General features: G+C 34.9%; 1 protein-coding gene across 1 annotated transcript in view; it reads right to left on the bottom strand.

The window, feature by feature from the left end:
* Window positions 1-24,022, bottom strand: part of LOC120524431 (glutamate receptor ionotropic, kainate 1-like) — a 491,483-nt gene that overhangs the window by 300,362 nt on the left and 167,099 nt on the right. The window contains 4 exon segments of the mRNA XM_039746284.1: window positions 8,042-8,214; window positions 19,098-19,155; window positions 21,038-21,063; window positions 22,791-22,806. Coding sequence (XP_039602218.1) covers window positions 8,042-8,214; window positions 19,098-19,155; window positions 21,038-21,063; window positions 22,791-22,806 — 273 coding nt within the window.

Here is a 24,022-nt window from a genome sequence, read left to right as displayed (position 1 = left end):
CCATATTGTAGTCCTCTCTCTTTTTCACTATGCTTCTTTATGAAATATCTCAATGCTAAGGCTGCATCTGTTGCTCATATTCTGTGCATAACACCAAGCTGCTCCTCCCCTATGATGCTTGCTTTCCTAAACCTTCTATCTGTAACCCTTTCCCACATTTTCATTTTTGTGTGACATCAGCATTAACCCTCTATAGTTTCCATAATCCTGAATATCATTTTTCTCCTTATAAATGAGTACAATAACACTGTTCCTCCACTCCTCTGCTATTCTTTCCTGATCAGAGATCTTCTGCATTTGATCCCACAACACATCTACTTACTCTTCTACTAAACTCTTCCACATTTTTGCAGGTATTTCATTTGGTCCTGTTGCATTTCCATTTTTCATTCTTTTTAGTGCCCCTTTACTTCCATCCTCCTTATTCTTGGTACTAGCCCTTCTTTTGGGACTCCATCCTCAAATACTACCTTTGGATTTTCATCATTCAATAACTTTTCAAAATACCTCTTCCATCTATTAATTATCCTATCATGTTCACTGATGACCACCTTGCTCATCTTTCATCTGCTCTCTCTAAAAATCTTTCCAGCCTGGTTCTTAGCCTTCACTATTCTAAAACTCATTCTCTCTCCCCCTCCTTTGTCTCCAAATTTTCTTACACCTCCTCCAAAGCCTGTGGCCTTGGCTCTTACCACTTCCCTCTTTGCCTCACTGTTTGTCTGTCTATACATTACTCTATTTTCCTCCCTCTCTGATTAGTACCATGTCTTCTTTGTCTCCTTCTTAGCTTTTATCATATCTTGCACCCCTGTGTTCCATCACCATGTATCTTTGTCTCCAGGTGGGCTCCTTCCTGTCATCCTACCCAAACCTCTTCACTTGCTCTTCACCCACCTTTCCTCCACACTCTCAAATGACTGCAAACCATTTAAAAGTTTCTCACTAAAATTGTTCTTTAGTCCTTCCTCTTTTAATTTCCACAACTTTATCTTTGGTGCTGGTTTCTCTGATCTCCCGTCCATCACCACCACTTTATGCTGCACTTTCACACTTTCTCCATTTATGACCTTACAATTCTTTATCTCTTTTAAATGAGATCTTCTACACATTAGAAAGTCAATTTGGCTTTCCCTTGCTCCACTACTGTAAGCCATAAGCCGATTTACATTCTTTTTAAAACAATATGTTAACTATTAAAAATTTAGATGAAATGGCAAAATCTACTATTCTCTATGCTTCCTCATTTCTCTCCTCTATTCCTCAACCTCCATTTACCCTCTATATCATCTCTCTACTCTGTCCCACTTGCCCATTTAGATCACCACCAACAATCACCGTTTCTCAAGTTTGTACCGCTCTATGTTCTTCATGCATTTGTGCACAGAAAACATCCTTCTCTTCTTCTTCACATCCCACTTGGAGTATATGCACAAATGATGTTAATTACAATCTCAATAAGTCCAGCTTGACACTCATCACCCTATTACTCCTATTCACACTGACAAGACTAATTTTAGTTCTTTGGATATCACTATAGCTACACCATTTGTCCCTTGCTCATTTGCTCCCCTTTACAATAACTTAAAGCCTCCTACCAAATCTCTTGCCTTATCTTCTTTCAATGTCCGTTTCTGCACACAAAACATTCCCACTTTTCTTCTTTCAATCAAATCTTCTGACTATATAACCTGACACATTCATGAGCAATGACCCATCATAAACACTGAGGGTAGGGTTGAAAAAGATGTTGTAAAAGAAATATCAAACAATCAACATGGCAACAGAACTACAACTACCTGTATGGAGTCTGAATGCATTGCTAAAGGCTGATTCAATCCAATGAATGAGCATCTCTCAATTGGACTTATGTTAAAATTGCATTAAAAGTCAAAGATGGATGGTGGCATTGCACATTACCAATCAGTCTGGTAATCAAGAATCATGGGTAAATGTAAGGCTAATCATAACATAATTTTAGCTTATATTAGGCTAGTCTGTTTGTTCAAGGGCCTAAACATGATCTAAATGGCTAAATTAAATGGAACTAGATAGTAAAATAGTACTTGTTCTGTCACATTCACTGTATGCTACTTAGTAGCCTTGTCGTTTAAAAAAGTCCTGTCCTAATGATCTTTGCTTTTACTGTCCCTCAAAGATAACATTTTTTCACTCCTGTGTCATAGCTTTGATTGTTTAAGAAAAATATGACATGCAAAAAAAGCCTGTCAATACAGCTCAATTGCTTTGTTTGTGCAAGGTGTCACATCAAATGTATATAGATAGAGGTGACAGGGTCTTATAGCCATATATAGATGATGATTCCACTGGAAGCATCTGTAAGCACTACCATTGGTAGCATAACACTTCAAAGACATCCTGCAGTGTAAACTATTAGAAGTCAGTATGAAGTTGGTATTCTTGTTATTAGGTCACTCTGTTTGATTAATTCATTTTCTTATTAATTCTGCAGATTCAGGATACACATCAGTACACAGTTATATCAGATTTGAAAAACTTGCAAAATTAATTTGAACAAAGAAAAATACTGTACTTGAGCCAACAGAAAATGGAATGAAGACATCTAAATGCTATCTGAATGTAGCCTCAGTAGGCAGCAGCAATATATAGAGTCAAACAGAAGACTGGATTTTTCAGATCATTTTAACATTGCAACTTTTCTCTAGTTTTGCTCCAGGATTACTAGCGTAAGCTGAGATGTGGCAATATGTAAAAATCAAGAAAATGTACATCAATGCCTTTTACTGACATGTGGCTTCAAAATGCACATATACAGCTTTTATTCTTGGACATTTGCAATTTGTTTATTTGTGCTTGAGGAGTGTGTTGTGGCTGGTGGGAATATGGGGAAGACATGCCCCCAGCTGAAGAAAAATAAAGTTTGTTTTATACGTGCCTCCTGTGTCCAATCTCTGTTGGGTCAGGTGCTATACAGTGTCATTCTTACAAATGTTAAAAAAAGACATGAATATACCTTTAAAGATACCTTTACCAAAGTATCATGTGAGACAATTGCCTCATTGCCTCACTCTACATACCTACCCTGATGAAAGATACCATGTAATGAAAATGTCTGTGCCTGGGTACCAGATTCCAGAAGGTCTTAATTAAAAGACTGTACCAGATTCAGAGTTGGGAAATCAAGACCTGAAGGATAAGCTGTCTGACGTTTTGGAGCTGACCCCATAAATGTTACTGTTTCAAATATAAACATAGCAACATTCAGTTGTAACACAAAGCCTTAAACACAGAATACCTATGCCTAGTCCCTACATTTCACAGGCATATATATAGTGTAACATTTGACAGTTATGAACATTAAAAGAAAATATTCATAAATTTACTTTATTGCTATTAAAGTTATTGTTTTTCAGAGGAATTAGGATAGGTCATTCCTGGACAATTTTAAACTAATTTGACATTGTAGTCCCTATGCCTTCATAGGGAAGCATTTTCAATCTATACTAATAAAAGGCAAAGCCCTCACTGACTCACTCACTCACTCACCCACTCACTCACTGACTCATCACTAATTCTTCCAACTTCCCGTGTAGGTAGAAGGCTGAAATTTGGCAGGCTCATTCCTTACAGCTTACTTACAAAAGTTGGGCAGGTTTCATTTTAAAATTCTACGTGTAATGGTCATAACTGGAACCTATTTTTCGTCCATATACTATAATAGACTTCTGCTCGATGGCCGTGGAGGCGAGATTCGCCTCCATCGCAATTTCAAATGCCTCCATATATAGGCCGTCCGTCAGTGGAAATCAATAGAAACACTGCTGCTAAATATTGAAGACTGTGCTTATGCAGAGGAAGATGAGATGGTCAGGGTGGTGTTTGGCACAAACTCAGCCAAACTGCGAGAGAAACTTTTAAGTGCCGGGTCTTAGCTAACATTAAATACAGCCGTGGGTGGAAAAAAGTCAATGTCACGCTAAAGGAAGACAGTGTAAAAAAACGTTGCATGCAGTGTGTCGCGTCTCAGATAAAGAGAAAGGCAGAGCCATTTACTGATGCAGTAAGAAACAACCAGCGCCAACATCTGAGGTTCGATTATCGAGAGGGGGTGCACTGAGTATACTGCGTGCTTCCCGATTTATTTTACCCTCGCATCTCCTTGGTTTGAGGCGTATGAAAAATATCACGGTTAGCAGAAAGACAGATCACCAATTGAAGCTTTATGAATAATGAATACTTTATTCGCCATCAATGATTGTTTTGGTAAAGCTATACTCAGGTGTATTCATTAGATGAGCGGTAAAAAGTAGAGCGCGAGGGTGACTTATTGAGACGCGCAGACAAACCACAATAGCATGCGGGCTCGATGCCGTGTGTTCGTCAACTTCGATCTGAATTGTGCAATCACATTCAAAAAATATTTCTTTTCAAGTTCTATTTAGTGGACACAAAGATCTTTGGATTGGAATGTAAATTTACTGTTTACATTTGTATGGCGAAGAAAAATTTATGCAATGATGCCTACATTTAACTTTCATTCCTACCAAAAGATATTTCTGACTAAATAAAATTCCTTCTATTTAAAATTTAAATAGAACTTGAACAGATACCATAGTTCATAATATCCTCGCAGACTTGCGTGAAGAGGGAGTCATCGTTTTAACAAACAGCGTATTGCACTGATATGAAATAGCCTGCCCATTTAATTATTTAGGAATGGATAAATAAATTAAGATTTTGTACAAATAATGTTTTCATTTTCTTCCTTGATGGATTCTGGCACCCCAGCAACAGTTGCTCGCAGTACGCCACTCCCTATACCCAGAGCACGCAGTCTGTGAGCCTTCTAACTCCCAGGGGGCACCATCCCAGCTGCTCAAAAATCATTTTTATATATTATAATAATAAATTAATATTAATAATATACATATACAAATAAACAAAAATATAAATGTATATATTGCATTTTACGGTGAGCATGAGTAGGCTAAGCTTACCACGTGATGGCAAGGCGCACCCTCACCTCTGTTACGGCTGCCTATTTGGCCAAAAATTATAATAATTGAACAATATGCCTGGTCCTGAAAAGAGACATCAACAGTCCGGCGCTGAGAAACGAAAGAAAAAAAAAAAGCCCAAGATGAAGCCTGTGCATCACTTTCAGGTACATTCATAATCCTGTGAAACTTTATTTTATTCTGTCAGCATTAATAATGTGTTTTAATTTCGTAATAATTTCAATACTAATGCATCTTTCTTAATATGAATACAAGCAAATCTAAATAAACAAAATTACTTAAAATGCATTATATTAAAACATAAGAGGCAATTATGATTATTGATTAATAGACCATATGGTGTCATTAAGTAGGTGTTTTTTATTATTTTATTTTTTACTTCGTAATATTTGGGGAGGGGCACAAAGTAAATTTTACTTAGGGCACCAATTTGGCCATTTAGTTTATTTCGCACTTTAAAGAGTGTGTGTATGTATATGTATATATATATATATATATGTATGTGTGTGTGTATATGTAGATATGTATGTATTTGTATATATTTGTATTTGTGTGTGTATGTATGTGTGTATGTATGTATATGTATGTGTTGTATATGTAGATATGTATATATATGTATATATATATGTGGATGTATGTTTATATATGTATCCATGTTTTTCGCATGTTCAATTAACCATAATCAATTAATTAACATGCACCTGTGGAATGGTCGTTAAGACTTTAACAGCTTACAGAAAATAGGCATTTAAGGTCACAGTTCTAAAGCGCAGGGGCACTAAAGAGACTTGTCTACCGACTGTGAAAAACACCCAAAGAAAGATGCCCAGGGTCCCGCTCATCTGCGTGAACGTGCATTAGGCATGCTGCAGGGAGGCATGAGGACTGCTGATGAGGCTGGGCAATAAGTGCCATGTCCGCACTCGTGAGACACCTAAGACAGCTACAGGGGAGACAGGAAGGACAGCTGATCATCTTCACAGTGGAAGAGCCCGGATCTCAATCCCATTGAGCACGTCTGGGACCTGTTGGATCGCAGTGAGGGCTAGGCCATTCCCCAGAAATGTCCAGGAACTTACAGGTGCCTTGATGGAAGAGTGGGGTAGCATCTCACAGCAAGAACTGAGCAAATCTGGTCCAGTCCATGAGGAGGAGATGCACTGCAGTACTTCAAAGCAGCTGGTGGCCACCACCAGATACTGACTGGTACTTTTGATTTTGAGCCTCCCTTCATTCAGGGACACATTGTGAAACATTTTTTAGTTTATGTCTTATTGTGTTGACTCTTTTTGTGTTCATACAAATATTTACACATTAAGTTTACTGAAAGTAAAAACAGTTGAAAGTCAGAGGGCGTTTCTTTTTTTTGCTGAGTATATATGTATATGTGTGTGTGTGTGTATATATATATATATATATATATATATATATATATATATATATATGACAGCAACACTCATCACTCACAACAGTGACAAAAATTACATTGACAATCATGTCATGTTACGTTATTTTCAAAATGTTTCCTTTTCTTTTTCATTACTTCTTTAACACACTACTTCTCGCTCTGAGCCTTGGTATTTTGCTAGTATTTAATATTTTGTGAGGAGATGGGGCAGTGATGAGTGGGTAGAGGGCTTCCTTCTCTTTTGATGTTTTAAGCTTTTCTAATTTAGTTGTCTTTGTTTACAAAAAAAAAAATTAATTAAAAGTCTGAATGCAGTATAGATGCTGTGAGGGAAGTATCTGTATCCCAGCCAGGATGGACCCTGCTCCTGTTGATAAAAGGGAGGTCAGTAAATGAGCTGTGATACTTCCTCACGGCAGGGCGTGATTATGGAAGATAACCTAGTTGCAGCTACACCAGGGCTGGCCCCCCAGCAGCCATGGAAGGACACACTTGATGGGCACACTTGATGGGCATGGAAGGACAAGGAAATGGGTGACTGCCTGCTATGGGCAAAGCATCATCCCATACTATGGTGTGGCTATGTCTGGTTTTTGGGGTCACCAGGTGGAGATGGCGAACATTGAGCAGACAGACGGACTGTGGTTCTGTCTCTTATCCAGATGTAAGTCCCGGGTCAATATATTAAGCCGCCGAAGGACTCTTGGGTCAGGCTTTAAAGAGAGTCGCCCAGTTGGCCTGGGATGTCAGGAGCTCGAGGATAGAGGATAAGCAACACAAAGAACTGGAAAAATGTCCAGTCTGTGCTGGGCAGCAGGAAAAGGAAACCTGTAAAAGGTACATTATTTGTATAAATAAAAAGCCTTTACTGACCCAGGACTGTCTCTGTGGTATTTGTTTGTGGGGACTGGCACCTCCTACTGGCCATAATGCTTATACATGGAAAGAGTAGAAGAATAGACTGTAGTAGGAGGTGTCTCGTTATGACACATGTGTGATACATGCAATTTAAGTTAATTTTCCATTAATGAAAAACAAATTATCTTACAGACAAAACTTTTTGGGAATTTTCCAAATATTGGGGAACCCAAAAATTTCCCTAAATAAAAATTGGCTAAAAATAATTAAATTTCCATATTATTATTTTCTTTTTTTGGAAAGCCCCACTTTTTTTGAAGGAAAAGAAAAAATTTTATACCCACAAGGGGGAATAAACCCCCCCCTTTTGGTTAAGTCCCTCTTTATTATAGAGCTTCTGTATGTCATATGTCACATAATAGTTTCATACTTCCCCTTTTTTATTAGTATTTTCAAAAAAGGGGATGTGCGTTTTGCCCCAAAGCATTCCGGAAAAAACAACAGGGGCCATGCTGATTAGTATGTGCAAATAAAATTTAAATAAAAACCTACAGGGACAATATTGACCCTATGAACATATGTTTTTAAAGTTAACTAAAAAAACTACTTTTTATTTTTACTTTACTACCGTAATTTTTCACGATTTTTTTTATCTATTCTGTTTCTGTATATTTATGAATAATGCCATTGGCTTGAAAGGGGAATTAAAAACCATAAAAAAATGTATACTAAACTTTTTTTATCTTAACTTTACATTAAATATTATATTTGTTACTGTCATCAATTTCCCATCTATTAATCCAGTTTCGGGTTTTGGGGGAAATGACGGGGGGTTAAAAGCCCATTTCTCAACAACAGGGGAAAACCTGGCTGTTGTAATATTGAGGTGGGAAACCCAGTCATTTCATCCACTATATGGGTAAGGCTAAAGACCCAAACAAACAAATCCTATAAAATTAAAATCGTGTTTAAAAAATATTTTGGCTCTTGGCATGCTTAAAGATGATTACAAAAAAAAGACTGTTTAAAAAACCATACAAACAGGAAAAAAAATCTTGTACTTATTTTTTTATATTTTTTAAAAATTAACTACTAACAAAAAAAGTTTGTCATATTAAAAACAAAAAAAGGTTACAATAAAAAAATACGTATCAATAATGATAAAATAACAAACTGCAATATTTTAAGATTTTACTAAATAAAAAATTTAACATGTATTTTACTTAGGTGTTTTTAAATTATTAAATCATTATTTTGCTTTTTTATACCCAGCCTAAAAGCATTTCCAGCTTTTCCCTAATAGTTTGTTTTGAATATGAATATAAATTTTAAATATGGTGTATTTTTAGACAAGAAAAGTTAACTCGGGGGAAAGAAACACAACCAGAATCAGAACAACACAAAAGGAAAAAAAAGTTTTTTCACAAAATTTTTTGTAAGGAAATAGGATAACTGCAAAATTATAATAATCAGAATAATATGTTTTTTTAAAATTGCACTTTCTAGACACAAGGACACATTAAAAGAAAAAACCCAAAAAAGGTACAATTAAGTAAAATAAAAAAAAGAAAACTCATCTTTTAAAAGAATCAATAAAACAAATGATCAAACCCTTTTTAGAAGGACAGGTTTAAATTTGGCACTTTTGAAGGCAATTCTGAAAAATATGATTTTTAAGTTTTTTTTAAACAAATAAATGGGAATAATAGTCAGATATGGGGGCAATTTTTGGGGCCGAAAGAAAGAATAACAAAAAACCCCAAACGTTCCGGAAAAACCCCGGGCAGACTGAAGGGACAACAAGAAGGACAGAGATAAAACAGTGCCAGGGGAGCAGACCAGTGTATAATCAAAAGGTTGGGTATTGTACTTCATCGGGCGGGGCTCCTCACGGATTTTACTATCATAAACGGTGTACTGTTGCTCTTGTGTGGTGTTTTTCTTAAAATCTGGAAAAATTACCAGGTGGCACTGTGAATATCACCATGGTGAAAAAAATTTAGCGGATGCAAAATGTTTAAAAAAATCGAAAAGAAACCATCGAACCTAATAGAAAAACAAATTTTAGGGGGCCCTTTAAATATAAACCTATAACTTGGGCGGTTTTGACACAAAATTTATTTATACATTCAGGCTAAAAAAAACTTACATGAATTGTTTTGATTGATTTCCCATTTATTTTAAAATATTTTTTAAAAATGGTAGAACTTGATCATGCATTTTCCCTTGGCCAAAAATTTAAAAATTTTTAAAATTGTTGCATAAAAAGATTCTGTTTACAAGGTTTTGAAACTGGGAGCATAACTGAACAAGTAGAAAAAAAGGTTGGGAGTACATTGGGAAAGCTGTTTTTGGGTTATCTAATCTCCATTTTAATAAATTCTTGTCTATCATGGCCCCGGGAAAGGGGGCAACATATTACTTGTTGGTTGGAAATGCAATTAAGTACTTCCCTTACTTGTTGTATGATTTTGGGAGATATTATAGGGTTTTTGGTACAAAAAATTTTTTTTCCCACTATTGATTTGGCTTCCCTATTTCCTTAAAAATATCGGCTATTATACCATCTTTAAAACCCTTTTTAATTTTATGACCCTTATTGTTTCCCTTTTTTAAAGATTATTTTTTGGGATATTTATTTTTGTTTGGGGTTTTTGATAAAGGGGTGTCCAAATAAAGTTCATCCTGGTCAGTGAACCACATTTACCTTGCAAAAAAAGTGGAAAATTCTTGAAAGATTCATAAAAAATAATTTCTTTTAAAAAATTTTTTAAAAAACCGGGGGTTTTCCCGGTATACAGTGGAATGAAAATTTTGGGAAAAAACCTTGTTAATATCATTATTTTTCCTTTATACATAAATTGGTTTTTTACGATAAAAATGTCGGGTTAAAAATATCATGGGGGACAAAAAGTAAAGAAAGTGAAATGAAGTTTATTGGATTTACAGAAAGTGGGGCAATAATTTTTCCAAACAAAATCAGGCGGGTGCATAAATTTGGACACCGTTGTTTTTAGGGTTTTAAAACTTTAGAACAAATTTGGAACTAAAAATTGGCGGAAAAGGCTAAATGACCCCCTTTAAAACAGGTGAATCCTATAATGAAAAAAGAGTATTTGGGGGTTAATTGAAAATTTTCCCTCCTCCTTTAATTTTCTCTAAAAGAGTAGGCAACATGGGGTCACAAAACAACTCTCAAATGACCTAAAAGACAAAATTACCACCATCAGGGTTTTTGGGGAAGGATAAAAGGCTGCCCCAAATTTTAAAAACTTCTGTTTCCCCCATTTAAAAAGGGGCCTTATTGAAAAGGGAAGGCCAAAGGCTCAGTTGGGTTAAGGCTCAAAGTGGCAAAACCAAAAAAGATTTGGATAGACAAAAGGGCGATGAATGGTGAAACAGTCAGAGTCCCCAAAACCCAAACACCAAGCCCTACAACATCATCTTGCAGCAGAGGGAGTCACTTTGTTAAACCATTGGGCACTTTACACGGGGGAAGTGTTATAGGAAGTGGGGGGCCTTTTTTCTCCCCCCACGCCAAAAAAGGGGCGCGAGGTATCTAAAAGCACATTTGGACAAAAAAAACCATTTTGGAAAAAGGGTTCTGTGGACTGATAAAAACAAAAATTGAGTTATTTGGGCATTAAAGGGGCTTTTCCCATGGGGGGAAAAAAAAAATACAGCTTTCCCAAAAGAAAAATACCTCCCTACCTGGAAAAAATATGGGGGGTGTTTCCATCATGCTGTGGGGCTTTTGGGGCCCAGTGCAGGGACTGGGAATCTTGTCAAAGTTGGGGTTCCCAAGGTTCCACTCAGTATAAACGTTCTGAGACAATGTCCAGGAATCGGTCCCGGCTGGTTTCCCCCCGGGGCTGGATTTTTAAAACAAGACCGGGAAACACTGCTAAAAAATCCACTAAGGCATTCATGCAGAGGAACAAGTACAACGTTCTGGAATACCCTCTCAGCCCCCCGGGGGAATAAAATTGAAAATCTGTGGTTAAAAAGGGGAAGCTGTCCATGCTAAGGCCATCAAACCTAAATGAACAAGAGATGTTTTGAAAAGAGAATGGCCCAAAATACCTTCAACCACAACCCCAGACTTTCTTTGGGAAACCCCTACAGGAAGCGTTTAGAGGCTGTAATTTCTGCAAAAGTGGATCCCCTAAATATTGATTTCTTTTTCTTTTTGTGGTGCCCAAATTTATGCACCCCTGTTTTTTGTTTGAACAATTTTGCACACTTTCGGGCCCCCAATAAACTTCATTTCACTTCTAAAAATATCACTGGGGTATGTTCTCCATATATTTGACTTTTTTTACCCAAACAAAGTTTTTTCAGGAAAAAAATTATTATTAAAAAAATTTGCCCAAACTTTTCCCCCCCTTATTTTGGGTTGTTCAAAAAATACAATTTTTGCTATGTAATTACCCGGAAATTACGGGTAACTGGGTTTTATTCCCTTATCCAGGAAAACAGTGTAACACTAAAATTTAAAAGTAACTCATTTGAAATTTGGGATTCCACAATTTTTATAATGTCTTTTTATAATGTTTTTGTGAGCTGGGGGGTTAATCCCCCCAAATAAAATAAAAGGCCCTTGGAAAACCAAAAACCCCCGAAACATGACTCCCCCCTTTCCTTGTTCCTTTCCTTCCTCTTTCGTAATACAAGCCTCGGGTTACTGGCCGACTTAAAAAGCCCCTTTTGGGCCTGTCGTTTTGGGAATTGATTGTTTTTTTTAAATCTCTCTCCGCTCCTAGGAAAAACGCCATCTCTGACTTGTCATGGAGCCCCTTTAAGCTCATGTGTTTGCATTTTTTGAAAAAAAACCCTTCTTGTTTCGACCCCCTTGCCCCTGGGCAAATCTTGCCCCAAATGAAAGTGGTACCAGGGGTTGCACAGATGGTCCCCCAAAACTTATTTCAGAGGTCTAAAAATTTTTGGCAAAAAGGGCTGGAAACTAAACATGGAAAAATTTCGGTGCCCCAAATTAAAAGATTTGATACAAAAAATTCCCTTCCGGGTTTTGGGAAGGGGGCGTGGGGGAAAGGTTTATGGTGAATATTTTTGGCCAAGGTTCTTGGGGATAAATTTTCGTCATGATTTTAAATCTTATTGATTATGCCCGGGGCGTTTAAAGAGGTTTGATCCCGGGAAAAAAGGGGTAAATTTAAAATTCCTTTTTCCCCCCAAAACCCCTGGTGAGCAAGCGCCCAGGCCCAAATTTCTTGTTACAATCGACAAGCTGGGACCAAAAAATCTAATGGGGTAAAGGTAGGGCCCCCGAAAATCAGTGTAGATGGGGCAGCCCTTTTCGGGGAGACAAGCGGCAAAAAGGGGCCCGAGGAAAGTGGACACACAGAGCCGTTGGGTGGGCTTTGTAAGAGGATATTTAGGAAACAGCCCCGGGGCGGGAAGATGCCCCGGTGGGATCAATTTTGGGCCGAAATGGCAAGGGGAACCCGGCCTTGTCCCCCAAAGCTCTTTTCCTTTGGAAATTGGACTGGCGGGGTTTTGTTTCCTATTACATATCTGGAGGGAAAAAAGATGGCTTGTTGATCGGGGGAAAGGGGAGAAATCTAAAGCATTTTTAGACCGGGAAGTGGCCTTTGTATTGTGAAAACCAAGACTGTCTTTTTAAACAATGCTAAAAAGAGACTGTGAGACTGTAAAAATAAGGCTGTGTACATGGTGATGTTAAGATTATAAAGACTTTATTTCCCTTCCCTTTCAAGGGGGCCCCAAACTTTAAGGGTTTGGTCTGCCGTTTCAGATTTCGTCCCCTTGGCCATTACTCGGGGGGCGGAGAAATCCCCTTTTTTCCGAAACTGATTAATAAATGAAAGGGGGACCAGTAGTCACCACTAATGAACTTGGGGGGGAAAAAAAAAAAGGGGAATTTTAGGGGGGAAAAAAAAAAATTTAAATTGAACCCCCCCAAGGGGGGAAAAACCCCTTTTTTGGTCTTTTTTTTCCCCTTCAAAGGGGCCCCCAAAAAAAAAGGGGGAAAAAAAATTTTTTTTTAAAATTTTTAAAAAAAATTTTTTAAAAAAACGGAATTGGGGGAAAAAAACCCCAAAAAAAAAGGGGTTTTTTAAGGGAAAATTTTGGGGGTTTTTAAAAATTTGGGGGGAAAAAAAAAAATTTTTTTTTTTTGGGGGGGCCCCCGGGCCCAAAAAAAATTTTTTAAAAAAAGGTTTTTTAAAAAAGGGGGTTTTTAATTTTCCCTTTTTCCCCCCCCCTTTGGGGGCCTTTCCCCCCCTTTTTTTTTTTTTTTGGGGTTGGGTTTTTTTTAAAACCCCCCTTGGGGGGGTTTTTTTTGGGTGGGTTTTTTTTTTGGGCCCCCCCTTTTAAAAAAAAACCCAAATCTTTTTAAAAAAAAAAATTTTAAATTTTTTTTTTGGGAAAAAAAAAAAAAACCCCCCCTTTGGGGAAAAAATTTTTTTGGGGGTTTTAAAAAAAATTTTTTACCTTTTCCCCCCCGGGAAAACCCCCCTTTAAAAAAATTAAAAAGGGAAGGGAAAATTTTTAAAAAAACCCCCTTTTTTTTTTTTTGGGGGGGGAACCCCGGGGGTTCCCGGCCTTCCCTTTTTTTGGGGGGGGGGGGGGGGAAAAAAGGAAAAGGGGAAGGGAAAAATTTTTTTGGGGGTTTTTTTTTTTAAAAAATTTTAAAACCCCCCCCGGGGGCCCCCAAAAAAAACGGGGGGGGTTTTTTTTCCCGGGGGTGGTTTTAAAAGGGGCCCCCTTTTAAAAATTTTTTTAAAAAACCCCCCCGGGGGGGTTTTTGGGGGGTTTTTTGGGGAAAAAGGGGGCCCCCCCCAAACCCAAAACCCCAAATTTTAAAAAAAAAAAAGGGGAAAAAAAGGGCCTTTTCCCTTTTTTTTTTAAAACCTTTAAAAACCCCCCCCCCCAAAAATTTTTTTTAAAAAAAACCCCTTTCCAAAAATTTCCAAAAAAAAAAAAAAATTTTTCCCCCCGATTTCCCCTTTTGGGGGGGGGAAAAAAGGGGGGGGTAAAAAGGGGGAAAAAAATTTTTTGGGGGAAAAAAAAGGGGGGGCGGGAAACCCAAAAAAAGGCCCCCGGGGGGGGTTTTGGTTTTGGGGGAAAAAATTTTAAAAAGGTTTAAAACCCCCCTTTATGCCCTTTTTTAAAATTTTAAAAAAAAGGGGGGTTTTTTAAACCCCCCCCCAAAAAAAAAATTTTTTTTAGGGTTAAAAAGGGGCAATTTGGGGCCCCCGGGGGTTTAAAAAATTTTGGGTTTTTGGGGGGCCCCCCCTTTTTTTTTTTTTTGGGGTTTTTGGAAAAAAAAAGGGGGGCCCCCGTGATTTTTTTTAAAAAAAATTTAAAACCCGGGGGGGGAAAAATTTAAAACCCCGGAAAAAAAAATTTTTGGGGAAAAAATTTTTTTTTTTTAAAAAAAAATTTTTTTCCCCGAAAAAAAAAAATCTTTTTTTAAAGGGGGAAAAAAAAAACAAAAAAATTTTTTTTTTAAAAAAAATTTTCCTTTTTTGGGGGGGTTTTAAAATTTTTAAACCCCCCCATTGGGAAAAAAAAATTTTTTTTTTAAAAAAATTTTCTTCCCCAAAAAAACTTAAAAAGGGGGGAAAAAATTTTTTTTTGGGGGGGGAAAATTTTTTTTTTTGGGGCCCCCCTTTTTTTTAAAAAAAAAATTTTTTGGGGGTTTTTTTAAAGGGGAATTTTTAAAAAAAATTTTAAAAAAGGGGGGGGGGTTTTCCCCAAAAAGAAGGGGGGGTTTTTTTTTAAAAAAAAAAAGGGTTTTTAAAAAAAAAAATTTTTACCAAAAAAAAACCCCAAAAAAAAAAACCCCCCCCCTTTTTTTTTTTTTTGAAAAAACCTTGGGGGGGGTTTTTCCCGGGGAAAAAATTTTTTTTGGGGGGTGTTTTGGGTTTTAAATTTTTCCCCCCAAAAAAACCCCCCAAAAAAAAAAAAAAATTTTTCCCCTTTTTTTAAAATTTTTTCCCCCCCCCCTCCGGGCCCCCCCCCTTTTTTTTTTTTTTTTTTTAAAAAAAAAAATTTTTTTTTTTTAAAAACCCCCCTTTTTTTTTTAAAAAAATTTTTTTTCCCCCCCCCGTAAAACGTGAAAAAAAAACCCCCAAAAAAAAAAAAAAAAAAAAAAGGGGGGAAAAAAAAAAAAAAAGGTTTAACAAAAACCCTTTTTCCAAATTTTCCCCCAAAAAAAAGGGGGAAAAAAAAAAATTAAAAAAACCCCCCCCTTTTGGGGGGCCCTTTGAAAAATTTGGCCCCCCCGGGGGGCCCCCGGGGGGTTTTTTTCCCCCCAAAAAAAAAAAACCCCCCCTTTTTTCCCCCAAAAAAAATTTTTTTTTCCCCTTTTTCCCCCGGGTTTATTTTTTCCCTTTTTTTTTCCCCCCCTTTTTTTTTTGGGGGGCCTTTTTTAAAAAAAACCTTTTTTTTTTTTCCCTTTTAAAAAAAAAAATTTTTTTTTTTTTTGTTTTAAAACCTTTTCCTTTTTTCCCCCAAAAAAAACCCCCCCCCCCCTTTTTTTTTGGGGGGAAAAACCCTTTTTAAAAATTTCCCCAAAAAAAAAACCCAAATTTTTTTTTGAAAAAAAAACCCCCGGAAAACCCCCAAAAAACCCCCCCCCAGGGAAAATTTTTAAAAAAATTTTCCCCGGAAATTTTTCCCCAAAAAAGGGTTTTAAAAAAAAAAAATTCCCCAATTTTTTTGGCCCGGGGGGAAAAAAAAAATTTTTTTTTTTTTTTCCCCCAAAAAAAGGGTTTTTCCCCCTTTAAAAAAGGAAAAATTTTTTTTTAAAAAAAAAAACAATTTTTTTGGGGGGGAAAGGGGGTTTAAATTTAAGTTTTTTTTTTAAATTTTTGGGGGTTTTTTTAAAAAAATTTTTTTTTTTAAAAAAGAAAAATAAATTTTTTTTTTTCCCCTTTTTTTAAAAACTTAAAAAAAAATTTTTTTTTTTTTTAAATTTTTTAAAAAAATTTTTTTTCCCTTTTTTGGGAAAAAAGGAAAATTTTTGGGGGAAAAAATTTTTTTTTTTTATTTTAAATTTTTTTAAAAAAAAACCCCCCCCCCTTTTTTAAAGGGGTTTTTCACCCCGGGGGTTTTTTTTTTTTTTCCCCCCCGGTTTGGTTTTTTTTTTTTCCCCCCCCCCCCGGGGGGGGAAAAAAAAGGGGGGTTTTTTTAAAAAACCCCAAAGGGAAAAGTTTCCCCAAATTTTGGTTTTTTTTTTTTGGGGGAAAAAAAAAATTTTTTTAAAAAAAAAAAAAAAATTTTTTTGGGGGGCCCCCGGAATTTTAAAAAAAAAGGGGTTTTTTTTAAAATTTTTTTTTTTTTTAAAAAAAAAAAAAAAAATTAAAAATTTAAAAAATTTTTTAAAAAAAAAAACCAAAGGGGTTTTTTTTGGGGGCCCCAAAAAAAAGAAATTTTTTTCCCCCCCAAAAAAAAAAAAATTTTTAAAAAAAAAATTTAAAAAAACCCCCCCCCCAAGGAATTTGCCCCTTTTTTTTTTTTTTTAAAAAAAAACCCCGGAAAAAAAAAGGGGGGGAAAAAATTTTTTTTTGGGGGTTTTTTTTTCCCTTTTTTTTAAAAAAACCCCCCAAAAAAGGGGCCAAAATTAAAAAATTTTTTTTTTTGGCCCTTGGGGAAAATTCCTTTTTTGGGAAAAAAAAAAAAGGGGGGTTTTTAAATTAAAATAAAAAATTGGGGAATTTTTTTGGGGGGCCCCCCCCCAAAAACCCCCCGGGGGGGGGCCCCCCCGGGGGGGCCGGTTTTTAAAAAACCCCAAAAAACCCCCTTTTTTTCCCTTTTTGGGAAAAAAAAATTTTTTTTTTTTTTTTGGGGGTTTTTTCCTTTTTTAAATTTTTTCCCCCCAAAAAAAAAGGGAAATAATTTTTCCCCTTTTGGGGTTTTTTTTTTAAACCAACCCCCCTTTTTTTTAAAAAAAAAATTTTAAAAGGAAATTTTTTTTAAAAATTTCCCCCCCAAAAAAAAAAAAAAACCCAAAAAAAAAAGGGAAAAAAAATTTTTTTTTTTGGAAAAAAAAAATTTTACAAAAAAAAAAAAATTTCTTAAAAGGTAAAATTTTTTTTTAAAAAAAAAATTTTTTTAAAAAAATTTTTTTTTTTTTTTTTTCCTTTTAAAAAATTTTTTTTTTAAATTTTTTTTTTGGGTTTTTTTATTAAAATTTTAAAACCTTAAAAATTTTTTTTAAAATTTCAAAAAAAATTTTTTTTCCCCCCAAAAATTTTTTTTAAAAAAAAAAAAATGCCCTTGAAAAACCGTTTTAAACCAAAAAAAAAAAGGGAAAAAAACCCGGGGTTTTTAAAAAAAAAGGGGAAAAAAAAAAATTTTTAAAAAATTTTTTTTTTAAAATTGGGCCCTTTTTTTTTTTTGGGGGGGGTTTTTTTAAAAATTTTTTTAAAAAAAAATTTTTTTTTTTTTTTTTTTTAAAAATTTTTTTTTTAAAACCCCCCTTTTAAATTTCCCTTTTTTCCCAATTTTTCCAAAAAATTTAAAAATTTTTTTTTTTTTTGGGAAAAAATTTTTTTTTTAAAAAATTTTAAAAAATTGGGTTTTTAAAAAAAAAAAATTTTTAAAAATTTAAAATTAAAAAATTTTTTAAAAAAAATAAATTTAAAAAAAAAAACCCCAAAAAAAAAAACCAAAAAGGGTTTTTTTTTTAAAAAATTTTTAAAAAAAAAAAAAAACCCAAAAAAATTTTTTTTTTTTTTTTTTTTTTTTTTAAAAAAATTTTAAAACCCCCCCGGGAAGGGGTTTTTTTTTTGGTTTTTTTTTTTAAAAAACCCGGGTTTTTTTTTTTGTTTTTTTAAAAAAGGCTTTTTTTTTTTAAAAAACCCTTAAAAAAATTTTTTAAAATTTTTTTTTAAAAAAAAAATTTTTTTTTTTTTTTTTTTTTTCCCCTTTTTTTTTGAACTTTTTTTTTTTTTTAATTTTTTTTTTTTGGGGTTTTTTTTTGTTTTTTTTTTTTTTTTTTTTGGTTTTTTTTTTTTTTTTTAAAGTTTTTTTTTTTTAAAAAAAAAAAAATTTTTGGGGGGGGGGGTTTTTTTTAAAAAAAAAACCTTTTTTTTGGGGGTTTTAAAAAGGGAAAAAAAGGGGGAAAAGGTTTTTTTTAAAAAAAAAACCCCAAAAAAAGGGGGGAAAAAAAAAAAAAAAGGGGGGGGTACTAAATTTTGGTTTTTTTAAAAATTTTAAAAAAAAAAAAAAAAAAGGGGTTTTTTTTAAAAAACCCAAAAAAAAAATTTTTTTTTTTAAATTTTTTTTTTTTTTGGGGGGGGGGTTTTTTTTGGGTTAAAAAAGAAAACACACCCTAAAATGACAGGAATTAAGAGGATAAAATGGTTGGTAACTGATGTAACTGCACTATTGCTAGGTGGATGTGGGTCTCAATTATATTGTCAGTGCTTCCTAGCTAAAATAAGGTAGAAGAAGGTATTGCTGAAGGGTGAAGATTTTCAAAGGGCCTTGTCAATGTCTACCATGTCAGTACACGGCAAAAAGCAAGCTTGCTTACATTGTAGGTTTTTTTAAAAAAGTAAGCTAGGCATGGTGCATTTTTTTCCTGGCATGGAGTAAACTATTTGGGTTAACAAACATACATCAGATTAGATTGGGATTTAAAGATAAAGACTTATCTGGCAAGAAAAATAAGGGTAACATGGACGAGAATGGAGTTAAGACAGTGGTTATGTCTGAGATAAGGAGACTGCTTACCCACACGGCTGGATTGGGTAAAATGTTTCAACTCTACAACATCTACAAGATGCTTATTATTTGCTTTGTCTTTGCCTAAAATCAATTGTATTAATATTTCGCACTTACCAGTGTGGTGAAGAAGTAGTGATAATATTCAGTCATCATACCCATTGACAGGATCTGCAAACAGGAGAAAAATAGGAAAATGATTAATATAATCACATTAAATTTTGAGATACACAAGCCTCTGATATCTGAGATACAGTGAAACAAAAACTATACAATGTTAAATATAAATTAATGTATACTATTTGTCTGTTTGTACAAAGCTGAATAGGTAATTGTACAGCAGTCATAAACTAACACCCAGTGCTTTAGTTTTCATTTCATTTACATGGCACACTATTTGTAAAACATTTCTGATAAAGCATTAAAATAAAAGTTTATGTAAAGCTATGTGTTTGCTTGTGAGAAAGTATAAATCAAGTGCAAGCAAAATCTATATATAAAGCTGATAAACTGTACAGGAGAAGTTGAAAAAAAAACCCTTCAGATAATCTACAGCCCATGGTGCAGTGCACAGAAGTAGCATATGTAAAAGCAAAAAAAAAAAGTGTGAATAATATAAAATAGCCAATCAGAAGGATTTGGTGACTAAAGGGCTTCATAATTTGGTCAGAAAATGATATTGCCCTTTAAAATGTGATATAAACATTTAACATCTTATAATGGTACTTAGTTATCAGAGCTAAAAATTATTAAGGTATAATAAATCAAAAAGAAAAATGATATTCTTATACATGTATTCATCTTCTCAATAAAAAAAGTTTCAATCCTATCATAAGCCCCACACATGCTTAGAGTTTGTGTAGTAGACTGCAGAAAAAAAGCAGAACAGTGGTCTTTGCCACTGACTCATGCAGTGAATGTAGGCAATAAGCAATTGAACATTAAAATCAATAGGCTCACCTTCACCTTTTTGGAATGAAGATTACACTTTACGCAAGGAATTCAAACAAAACTCAGATTTGTTTACATTTAAAGCATCAAAATTGCCTTTAAGCATTTCACTATATTCTTATATTAGCTGGCTCTGTCTACAATATATCATGTACCACAGGTCTAGTGCTAAAAGAGTAGAAGCATCATCTAATTGAAATTAATTTAACTGAGTAGAACTACTATCCACAATGCCTACAATGCTAATTGCACTAGCACAGTCCCATTCCAAGAGACTGTCTTTTATGCTGCCTGCATAACAGGGAGAAGCTGGATGTCGATGAAGCACCATCAGAAACCATTTTCATTAGTCATTCCTTAGCTGGTTTTCCTGTAATGAATATTTAACATTTTTTTATGCAAAGGCCAGTACACCTTTTCTAATCTGTAATGCTGTTAAAATATCGGTTTATTACAACCTTATATGGTGCATCATTTTGCATCCTTCCCTACCCTTTCATGGTTATTCACACACATGTGGCATAAATATTAATCTGGAAATCTTTCAAATCAATATCAAATTACCGTCTAAATACATAAATGCCATGGGCTGTTTATTGCCATTAGAAAAGTAAATGCATCCATGGTATATCAAAATAAATGTAGCAATTTTCAAATACTACAAAACATTTAAATGCATATTTGTGCTTCTTTTACATTTAAAATAAAATTACAATAGTTTAAAATGATCAAATATAAAATGTACTGTGTTTCTGTCAGCTTTGTGCGATTTTTTCAACCTCCTTCCAGCTCTTTCCAAATGTTCCTGAATAATGAGTTTACCTGTTACCCAATATTTATTGCTTTATCTAATAAGAAATTAAGCCTTTTCTCATGTGAGACAATAACACTGTTTTACTGTGAAGATGATCATAACATTTTAGCAAATATTTAAAGTATGTACATAAGAAAATATTCACAACTGCAAATGTATTACTAGTCTATTAAAAAAATCACAATGGTCAACAGGCATACACATTTTAATTATGCCAATTAATAATTATAACAATATATATAACAAATGAGCTTGTTCAAAATAGCATTAAACAATACTGAATAAAACACACTTGGTAATCTCAGCCATTGTACCTTCCTATTAAATAAAGATATATTTGTATTTTTCTTAAGCCTTCTTATCTATTCCTACCAGCCTGGTGGAACAAATAGCAGCTCAAAATTCTGAGTAACTGATGAGAGAACTGAGCACCTCTTTTGCCATCTACTCTATATTCTGATAAACGGGCCTCAATCGATTTTCCACACTTTAAAAATTCTGTGATTGCATAATCAATTTGAAACCAATCATAATATAAAATGACGAGTTTTCCTGTTGACTACATCTGTAAACAACATGATTAAAATAGCAATTACATGACAACTTGTGTATGCTAACAGCCCCAATAATATCAGTTTTTACACCCAGAACCAAAAAAAAACCCAAATGAAAAAAAAAAAAATCACTGTTACATCTCCTCACAAACCACTTAACTTAACTTAATGTTTTTGAAACATAAATTCAACAATTAATTTTGTTATTGTGAATTGCAGCATTAGCTAAATGTCAATGCAAAAATAACAACAACAAGTAGATGTGTACCTAGCCATTCTAAGCGGGTCTCCCTTGTAAAGTGTGGCTGACACACAACTTCCCTAATTTTTGGCAGGTCAATAACAGTCCAAGTTCTGCCTCATCTCCCTCTTCAAGCACAATATCCATGAGATCCCTCTTCAAAATGTTAGTAGAGATCTGAGAAATATTAAACAATGATTACCTTGTCATTCAGCCAGTTTCTGCCTGCTTGTTCTGGTGATGGTAGCATTATAGTTAAGATGTTTTTATGTAAATACTTAATAGTCATATAAAATGGGCGAACACCTTTTTAATGAGACACGCAAATAAATCCTCACGTCCTTAAAATTAAAATCGTCAAAGTGTGAAGATACCACTAGGGTATACATCTCTGACTACAATAAGTGTTATTTGATGGCAAATGAGTAAACCTCAATGGTACAACATTTCACAAGAAGAATCCCAATTTCTTTGGTCTGTAGTCTTATCTTTCTCCTGATACAGAGTTTGAATTTCTAAATATAGTGAAAATACATTTTAACTGAATATTTACAGAAAAAAAACAAAAACAAGAATGCAATGACCATTTTCCAGGAGAAGGAAGCCCTACCAGCACCTAAATGACTGTCATGTCCACCTGATGCATTCAAAAATAAAATATGCAGAGTATTAACAAAGTTATATTCATATATTTTCTAAAAATGCCTTTATGGTCATTTTATGTACCCATTTCTGAGAAATGAAAGTCCAAATCTAGGACAATGTTTTCTTCTCAGCTTTCACTTAATCAGTATAATTTTACATATTTGCTTTTGTGAGTTTATATTTACACCGTCGATTGTGGGGAAAGTGTACTTTGTTAGAGGTACGGCTTGATAGTTAGATTTATCTCAGTAAATTATCCAGGTCACAGGTCTTGGAGGTGTAGCTGCTGGCTGGGTAAGGGGTCGGCCGTTACAATGCTATTGGAAAACAGACCTTTTACAGTATGCTAAATATCCATCCATCCATCCATTTTCTAACCCAATGAATCCAAATACAGGGTCACGGGGGTCTGCTGGAGCCAATCCCAGCCAACACAGGGCACAAGGCAGGAACCAATCCTGGGCAGGGTGCCAACCCACCACAGGACACACACAAACCAAGCACACACTAGGGCCAATTTAGAATCGCCAATCCACCTAACCTGCATGTCTTTGGATTGTGGGAGGAAACCGAGTACCCGCGGAGGAGGAACCCACGACACGGAAAGAACATGCAAACTCCACGCCACGCAGTGAACCCAGGTCTCCTAACTGCGAGGCAGCAGCGCTACCACTGCGCCACCCGCCGGCCCTATGCTAAATATGACTCACAATATTTCATGTGTGTGTTTTACTTCAGTCTGTTTTTATTTTTAAATTATTTAGATAATGATTCTTATGTTGTGGGCTCAGAGCTCATGTAGGAAATGTTTTGTAACTGAAATGGCAGGCAAGTATAAATAACCTCATTAAATCATTAATATTCATGAGGTAGCTCCCCAGTACTGTCAAATTTTGGAAGTAGTTCTGGGGTGTATGCAAAGTAGACATAGACAAGAATTCTGGGAAAATAAGTATAAATTGTTAGAGTCACTGTTTATTAGAATGTATATGTTCAAGTTTAGATAAAGTGGCAATTATGTATATGATTGTAAAAATATGTTAAATGGAGGCTTGGGATGAAGATGAACATATTTGCTGTCTATCCAAAAGTAAGTTAATCAGCAATTAACCAGACCATGGGTACTTCTTGGCTGTCCCAAACTTTTAAGTTGTCTTGCATAAGGCAGTAAGCAAGACACTATAAATTCAAAAGGTTTTAAAAAGACATGGCCAGACAGACATTATAACTACCAAGACTAGCACTAGAATTACCAAAGCCTACAAAAAAACTCATAAACCCATCCCACCTTAAATCCCTTCGTACCTCTGTCAGTGTCTTTTTCTTCTAAATGTGTCAATAAGCACAAGCAGCAAGCAGCCAGCTATAACATCCCCTCCACCACCGCAGAAAGGGCAACAAGTTCTCCCATTTCGGGCCTTGATTATCTGGGAGTGAGCTACCTAGAGTTGTATAGGGTAAATAATTTCACGTGTGTTCAGTGTCTACAACAATCTGTAGCGGTCAAGAACCGCTAAGATTCACACCGTCAATGTGATGGTGATTTATATATTTTAGTGGATTACCAGGGACAACCCCAGCCTTGGAACGACACACACACACACACACACACGCACACACTACAGAGACCAAATAAAGCACGCTGGAAATTTAAACGATAAAAAACCATAATGAAATTAAATTATCTAAATGAAAACAATAATAACACCCCTGATCCCTTCGGCGAGATTACATTTAACATATAAACACATTAAACACACAAAGTCCATGAAAAACCCAAACCGGATATAATGAGAAGTGATGAGATTGAGTCCAGCGATCTGTATGCAGAAA

Source organism: Polypterus senegalus, chromosome 2 (assembly GCF_016835505.1).
Source record: "Polypterus senegalus isolate Bchr_013 chromosome 2, ASM1683550v1, whole genome shotgun sequence".
Taxonomy (NCBI): domain Eukaryota; kingdom Metazoa; phylum Chordata; class Cladistia; order Polypteriformes; family Polypteridae; genus Polypterus; species Polypterus senegalus.
Note: the sequence above shows the minus strand (reverse complement) of the source record. Positions and strands in the feature narration are given on the sequence as shown.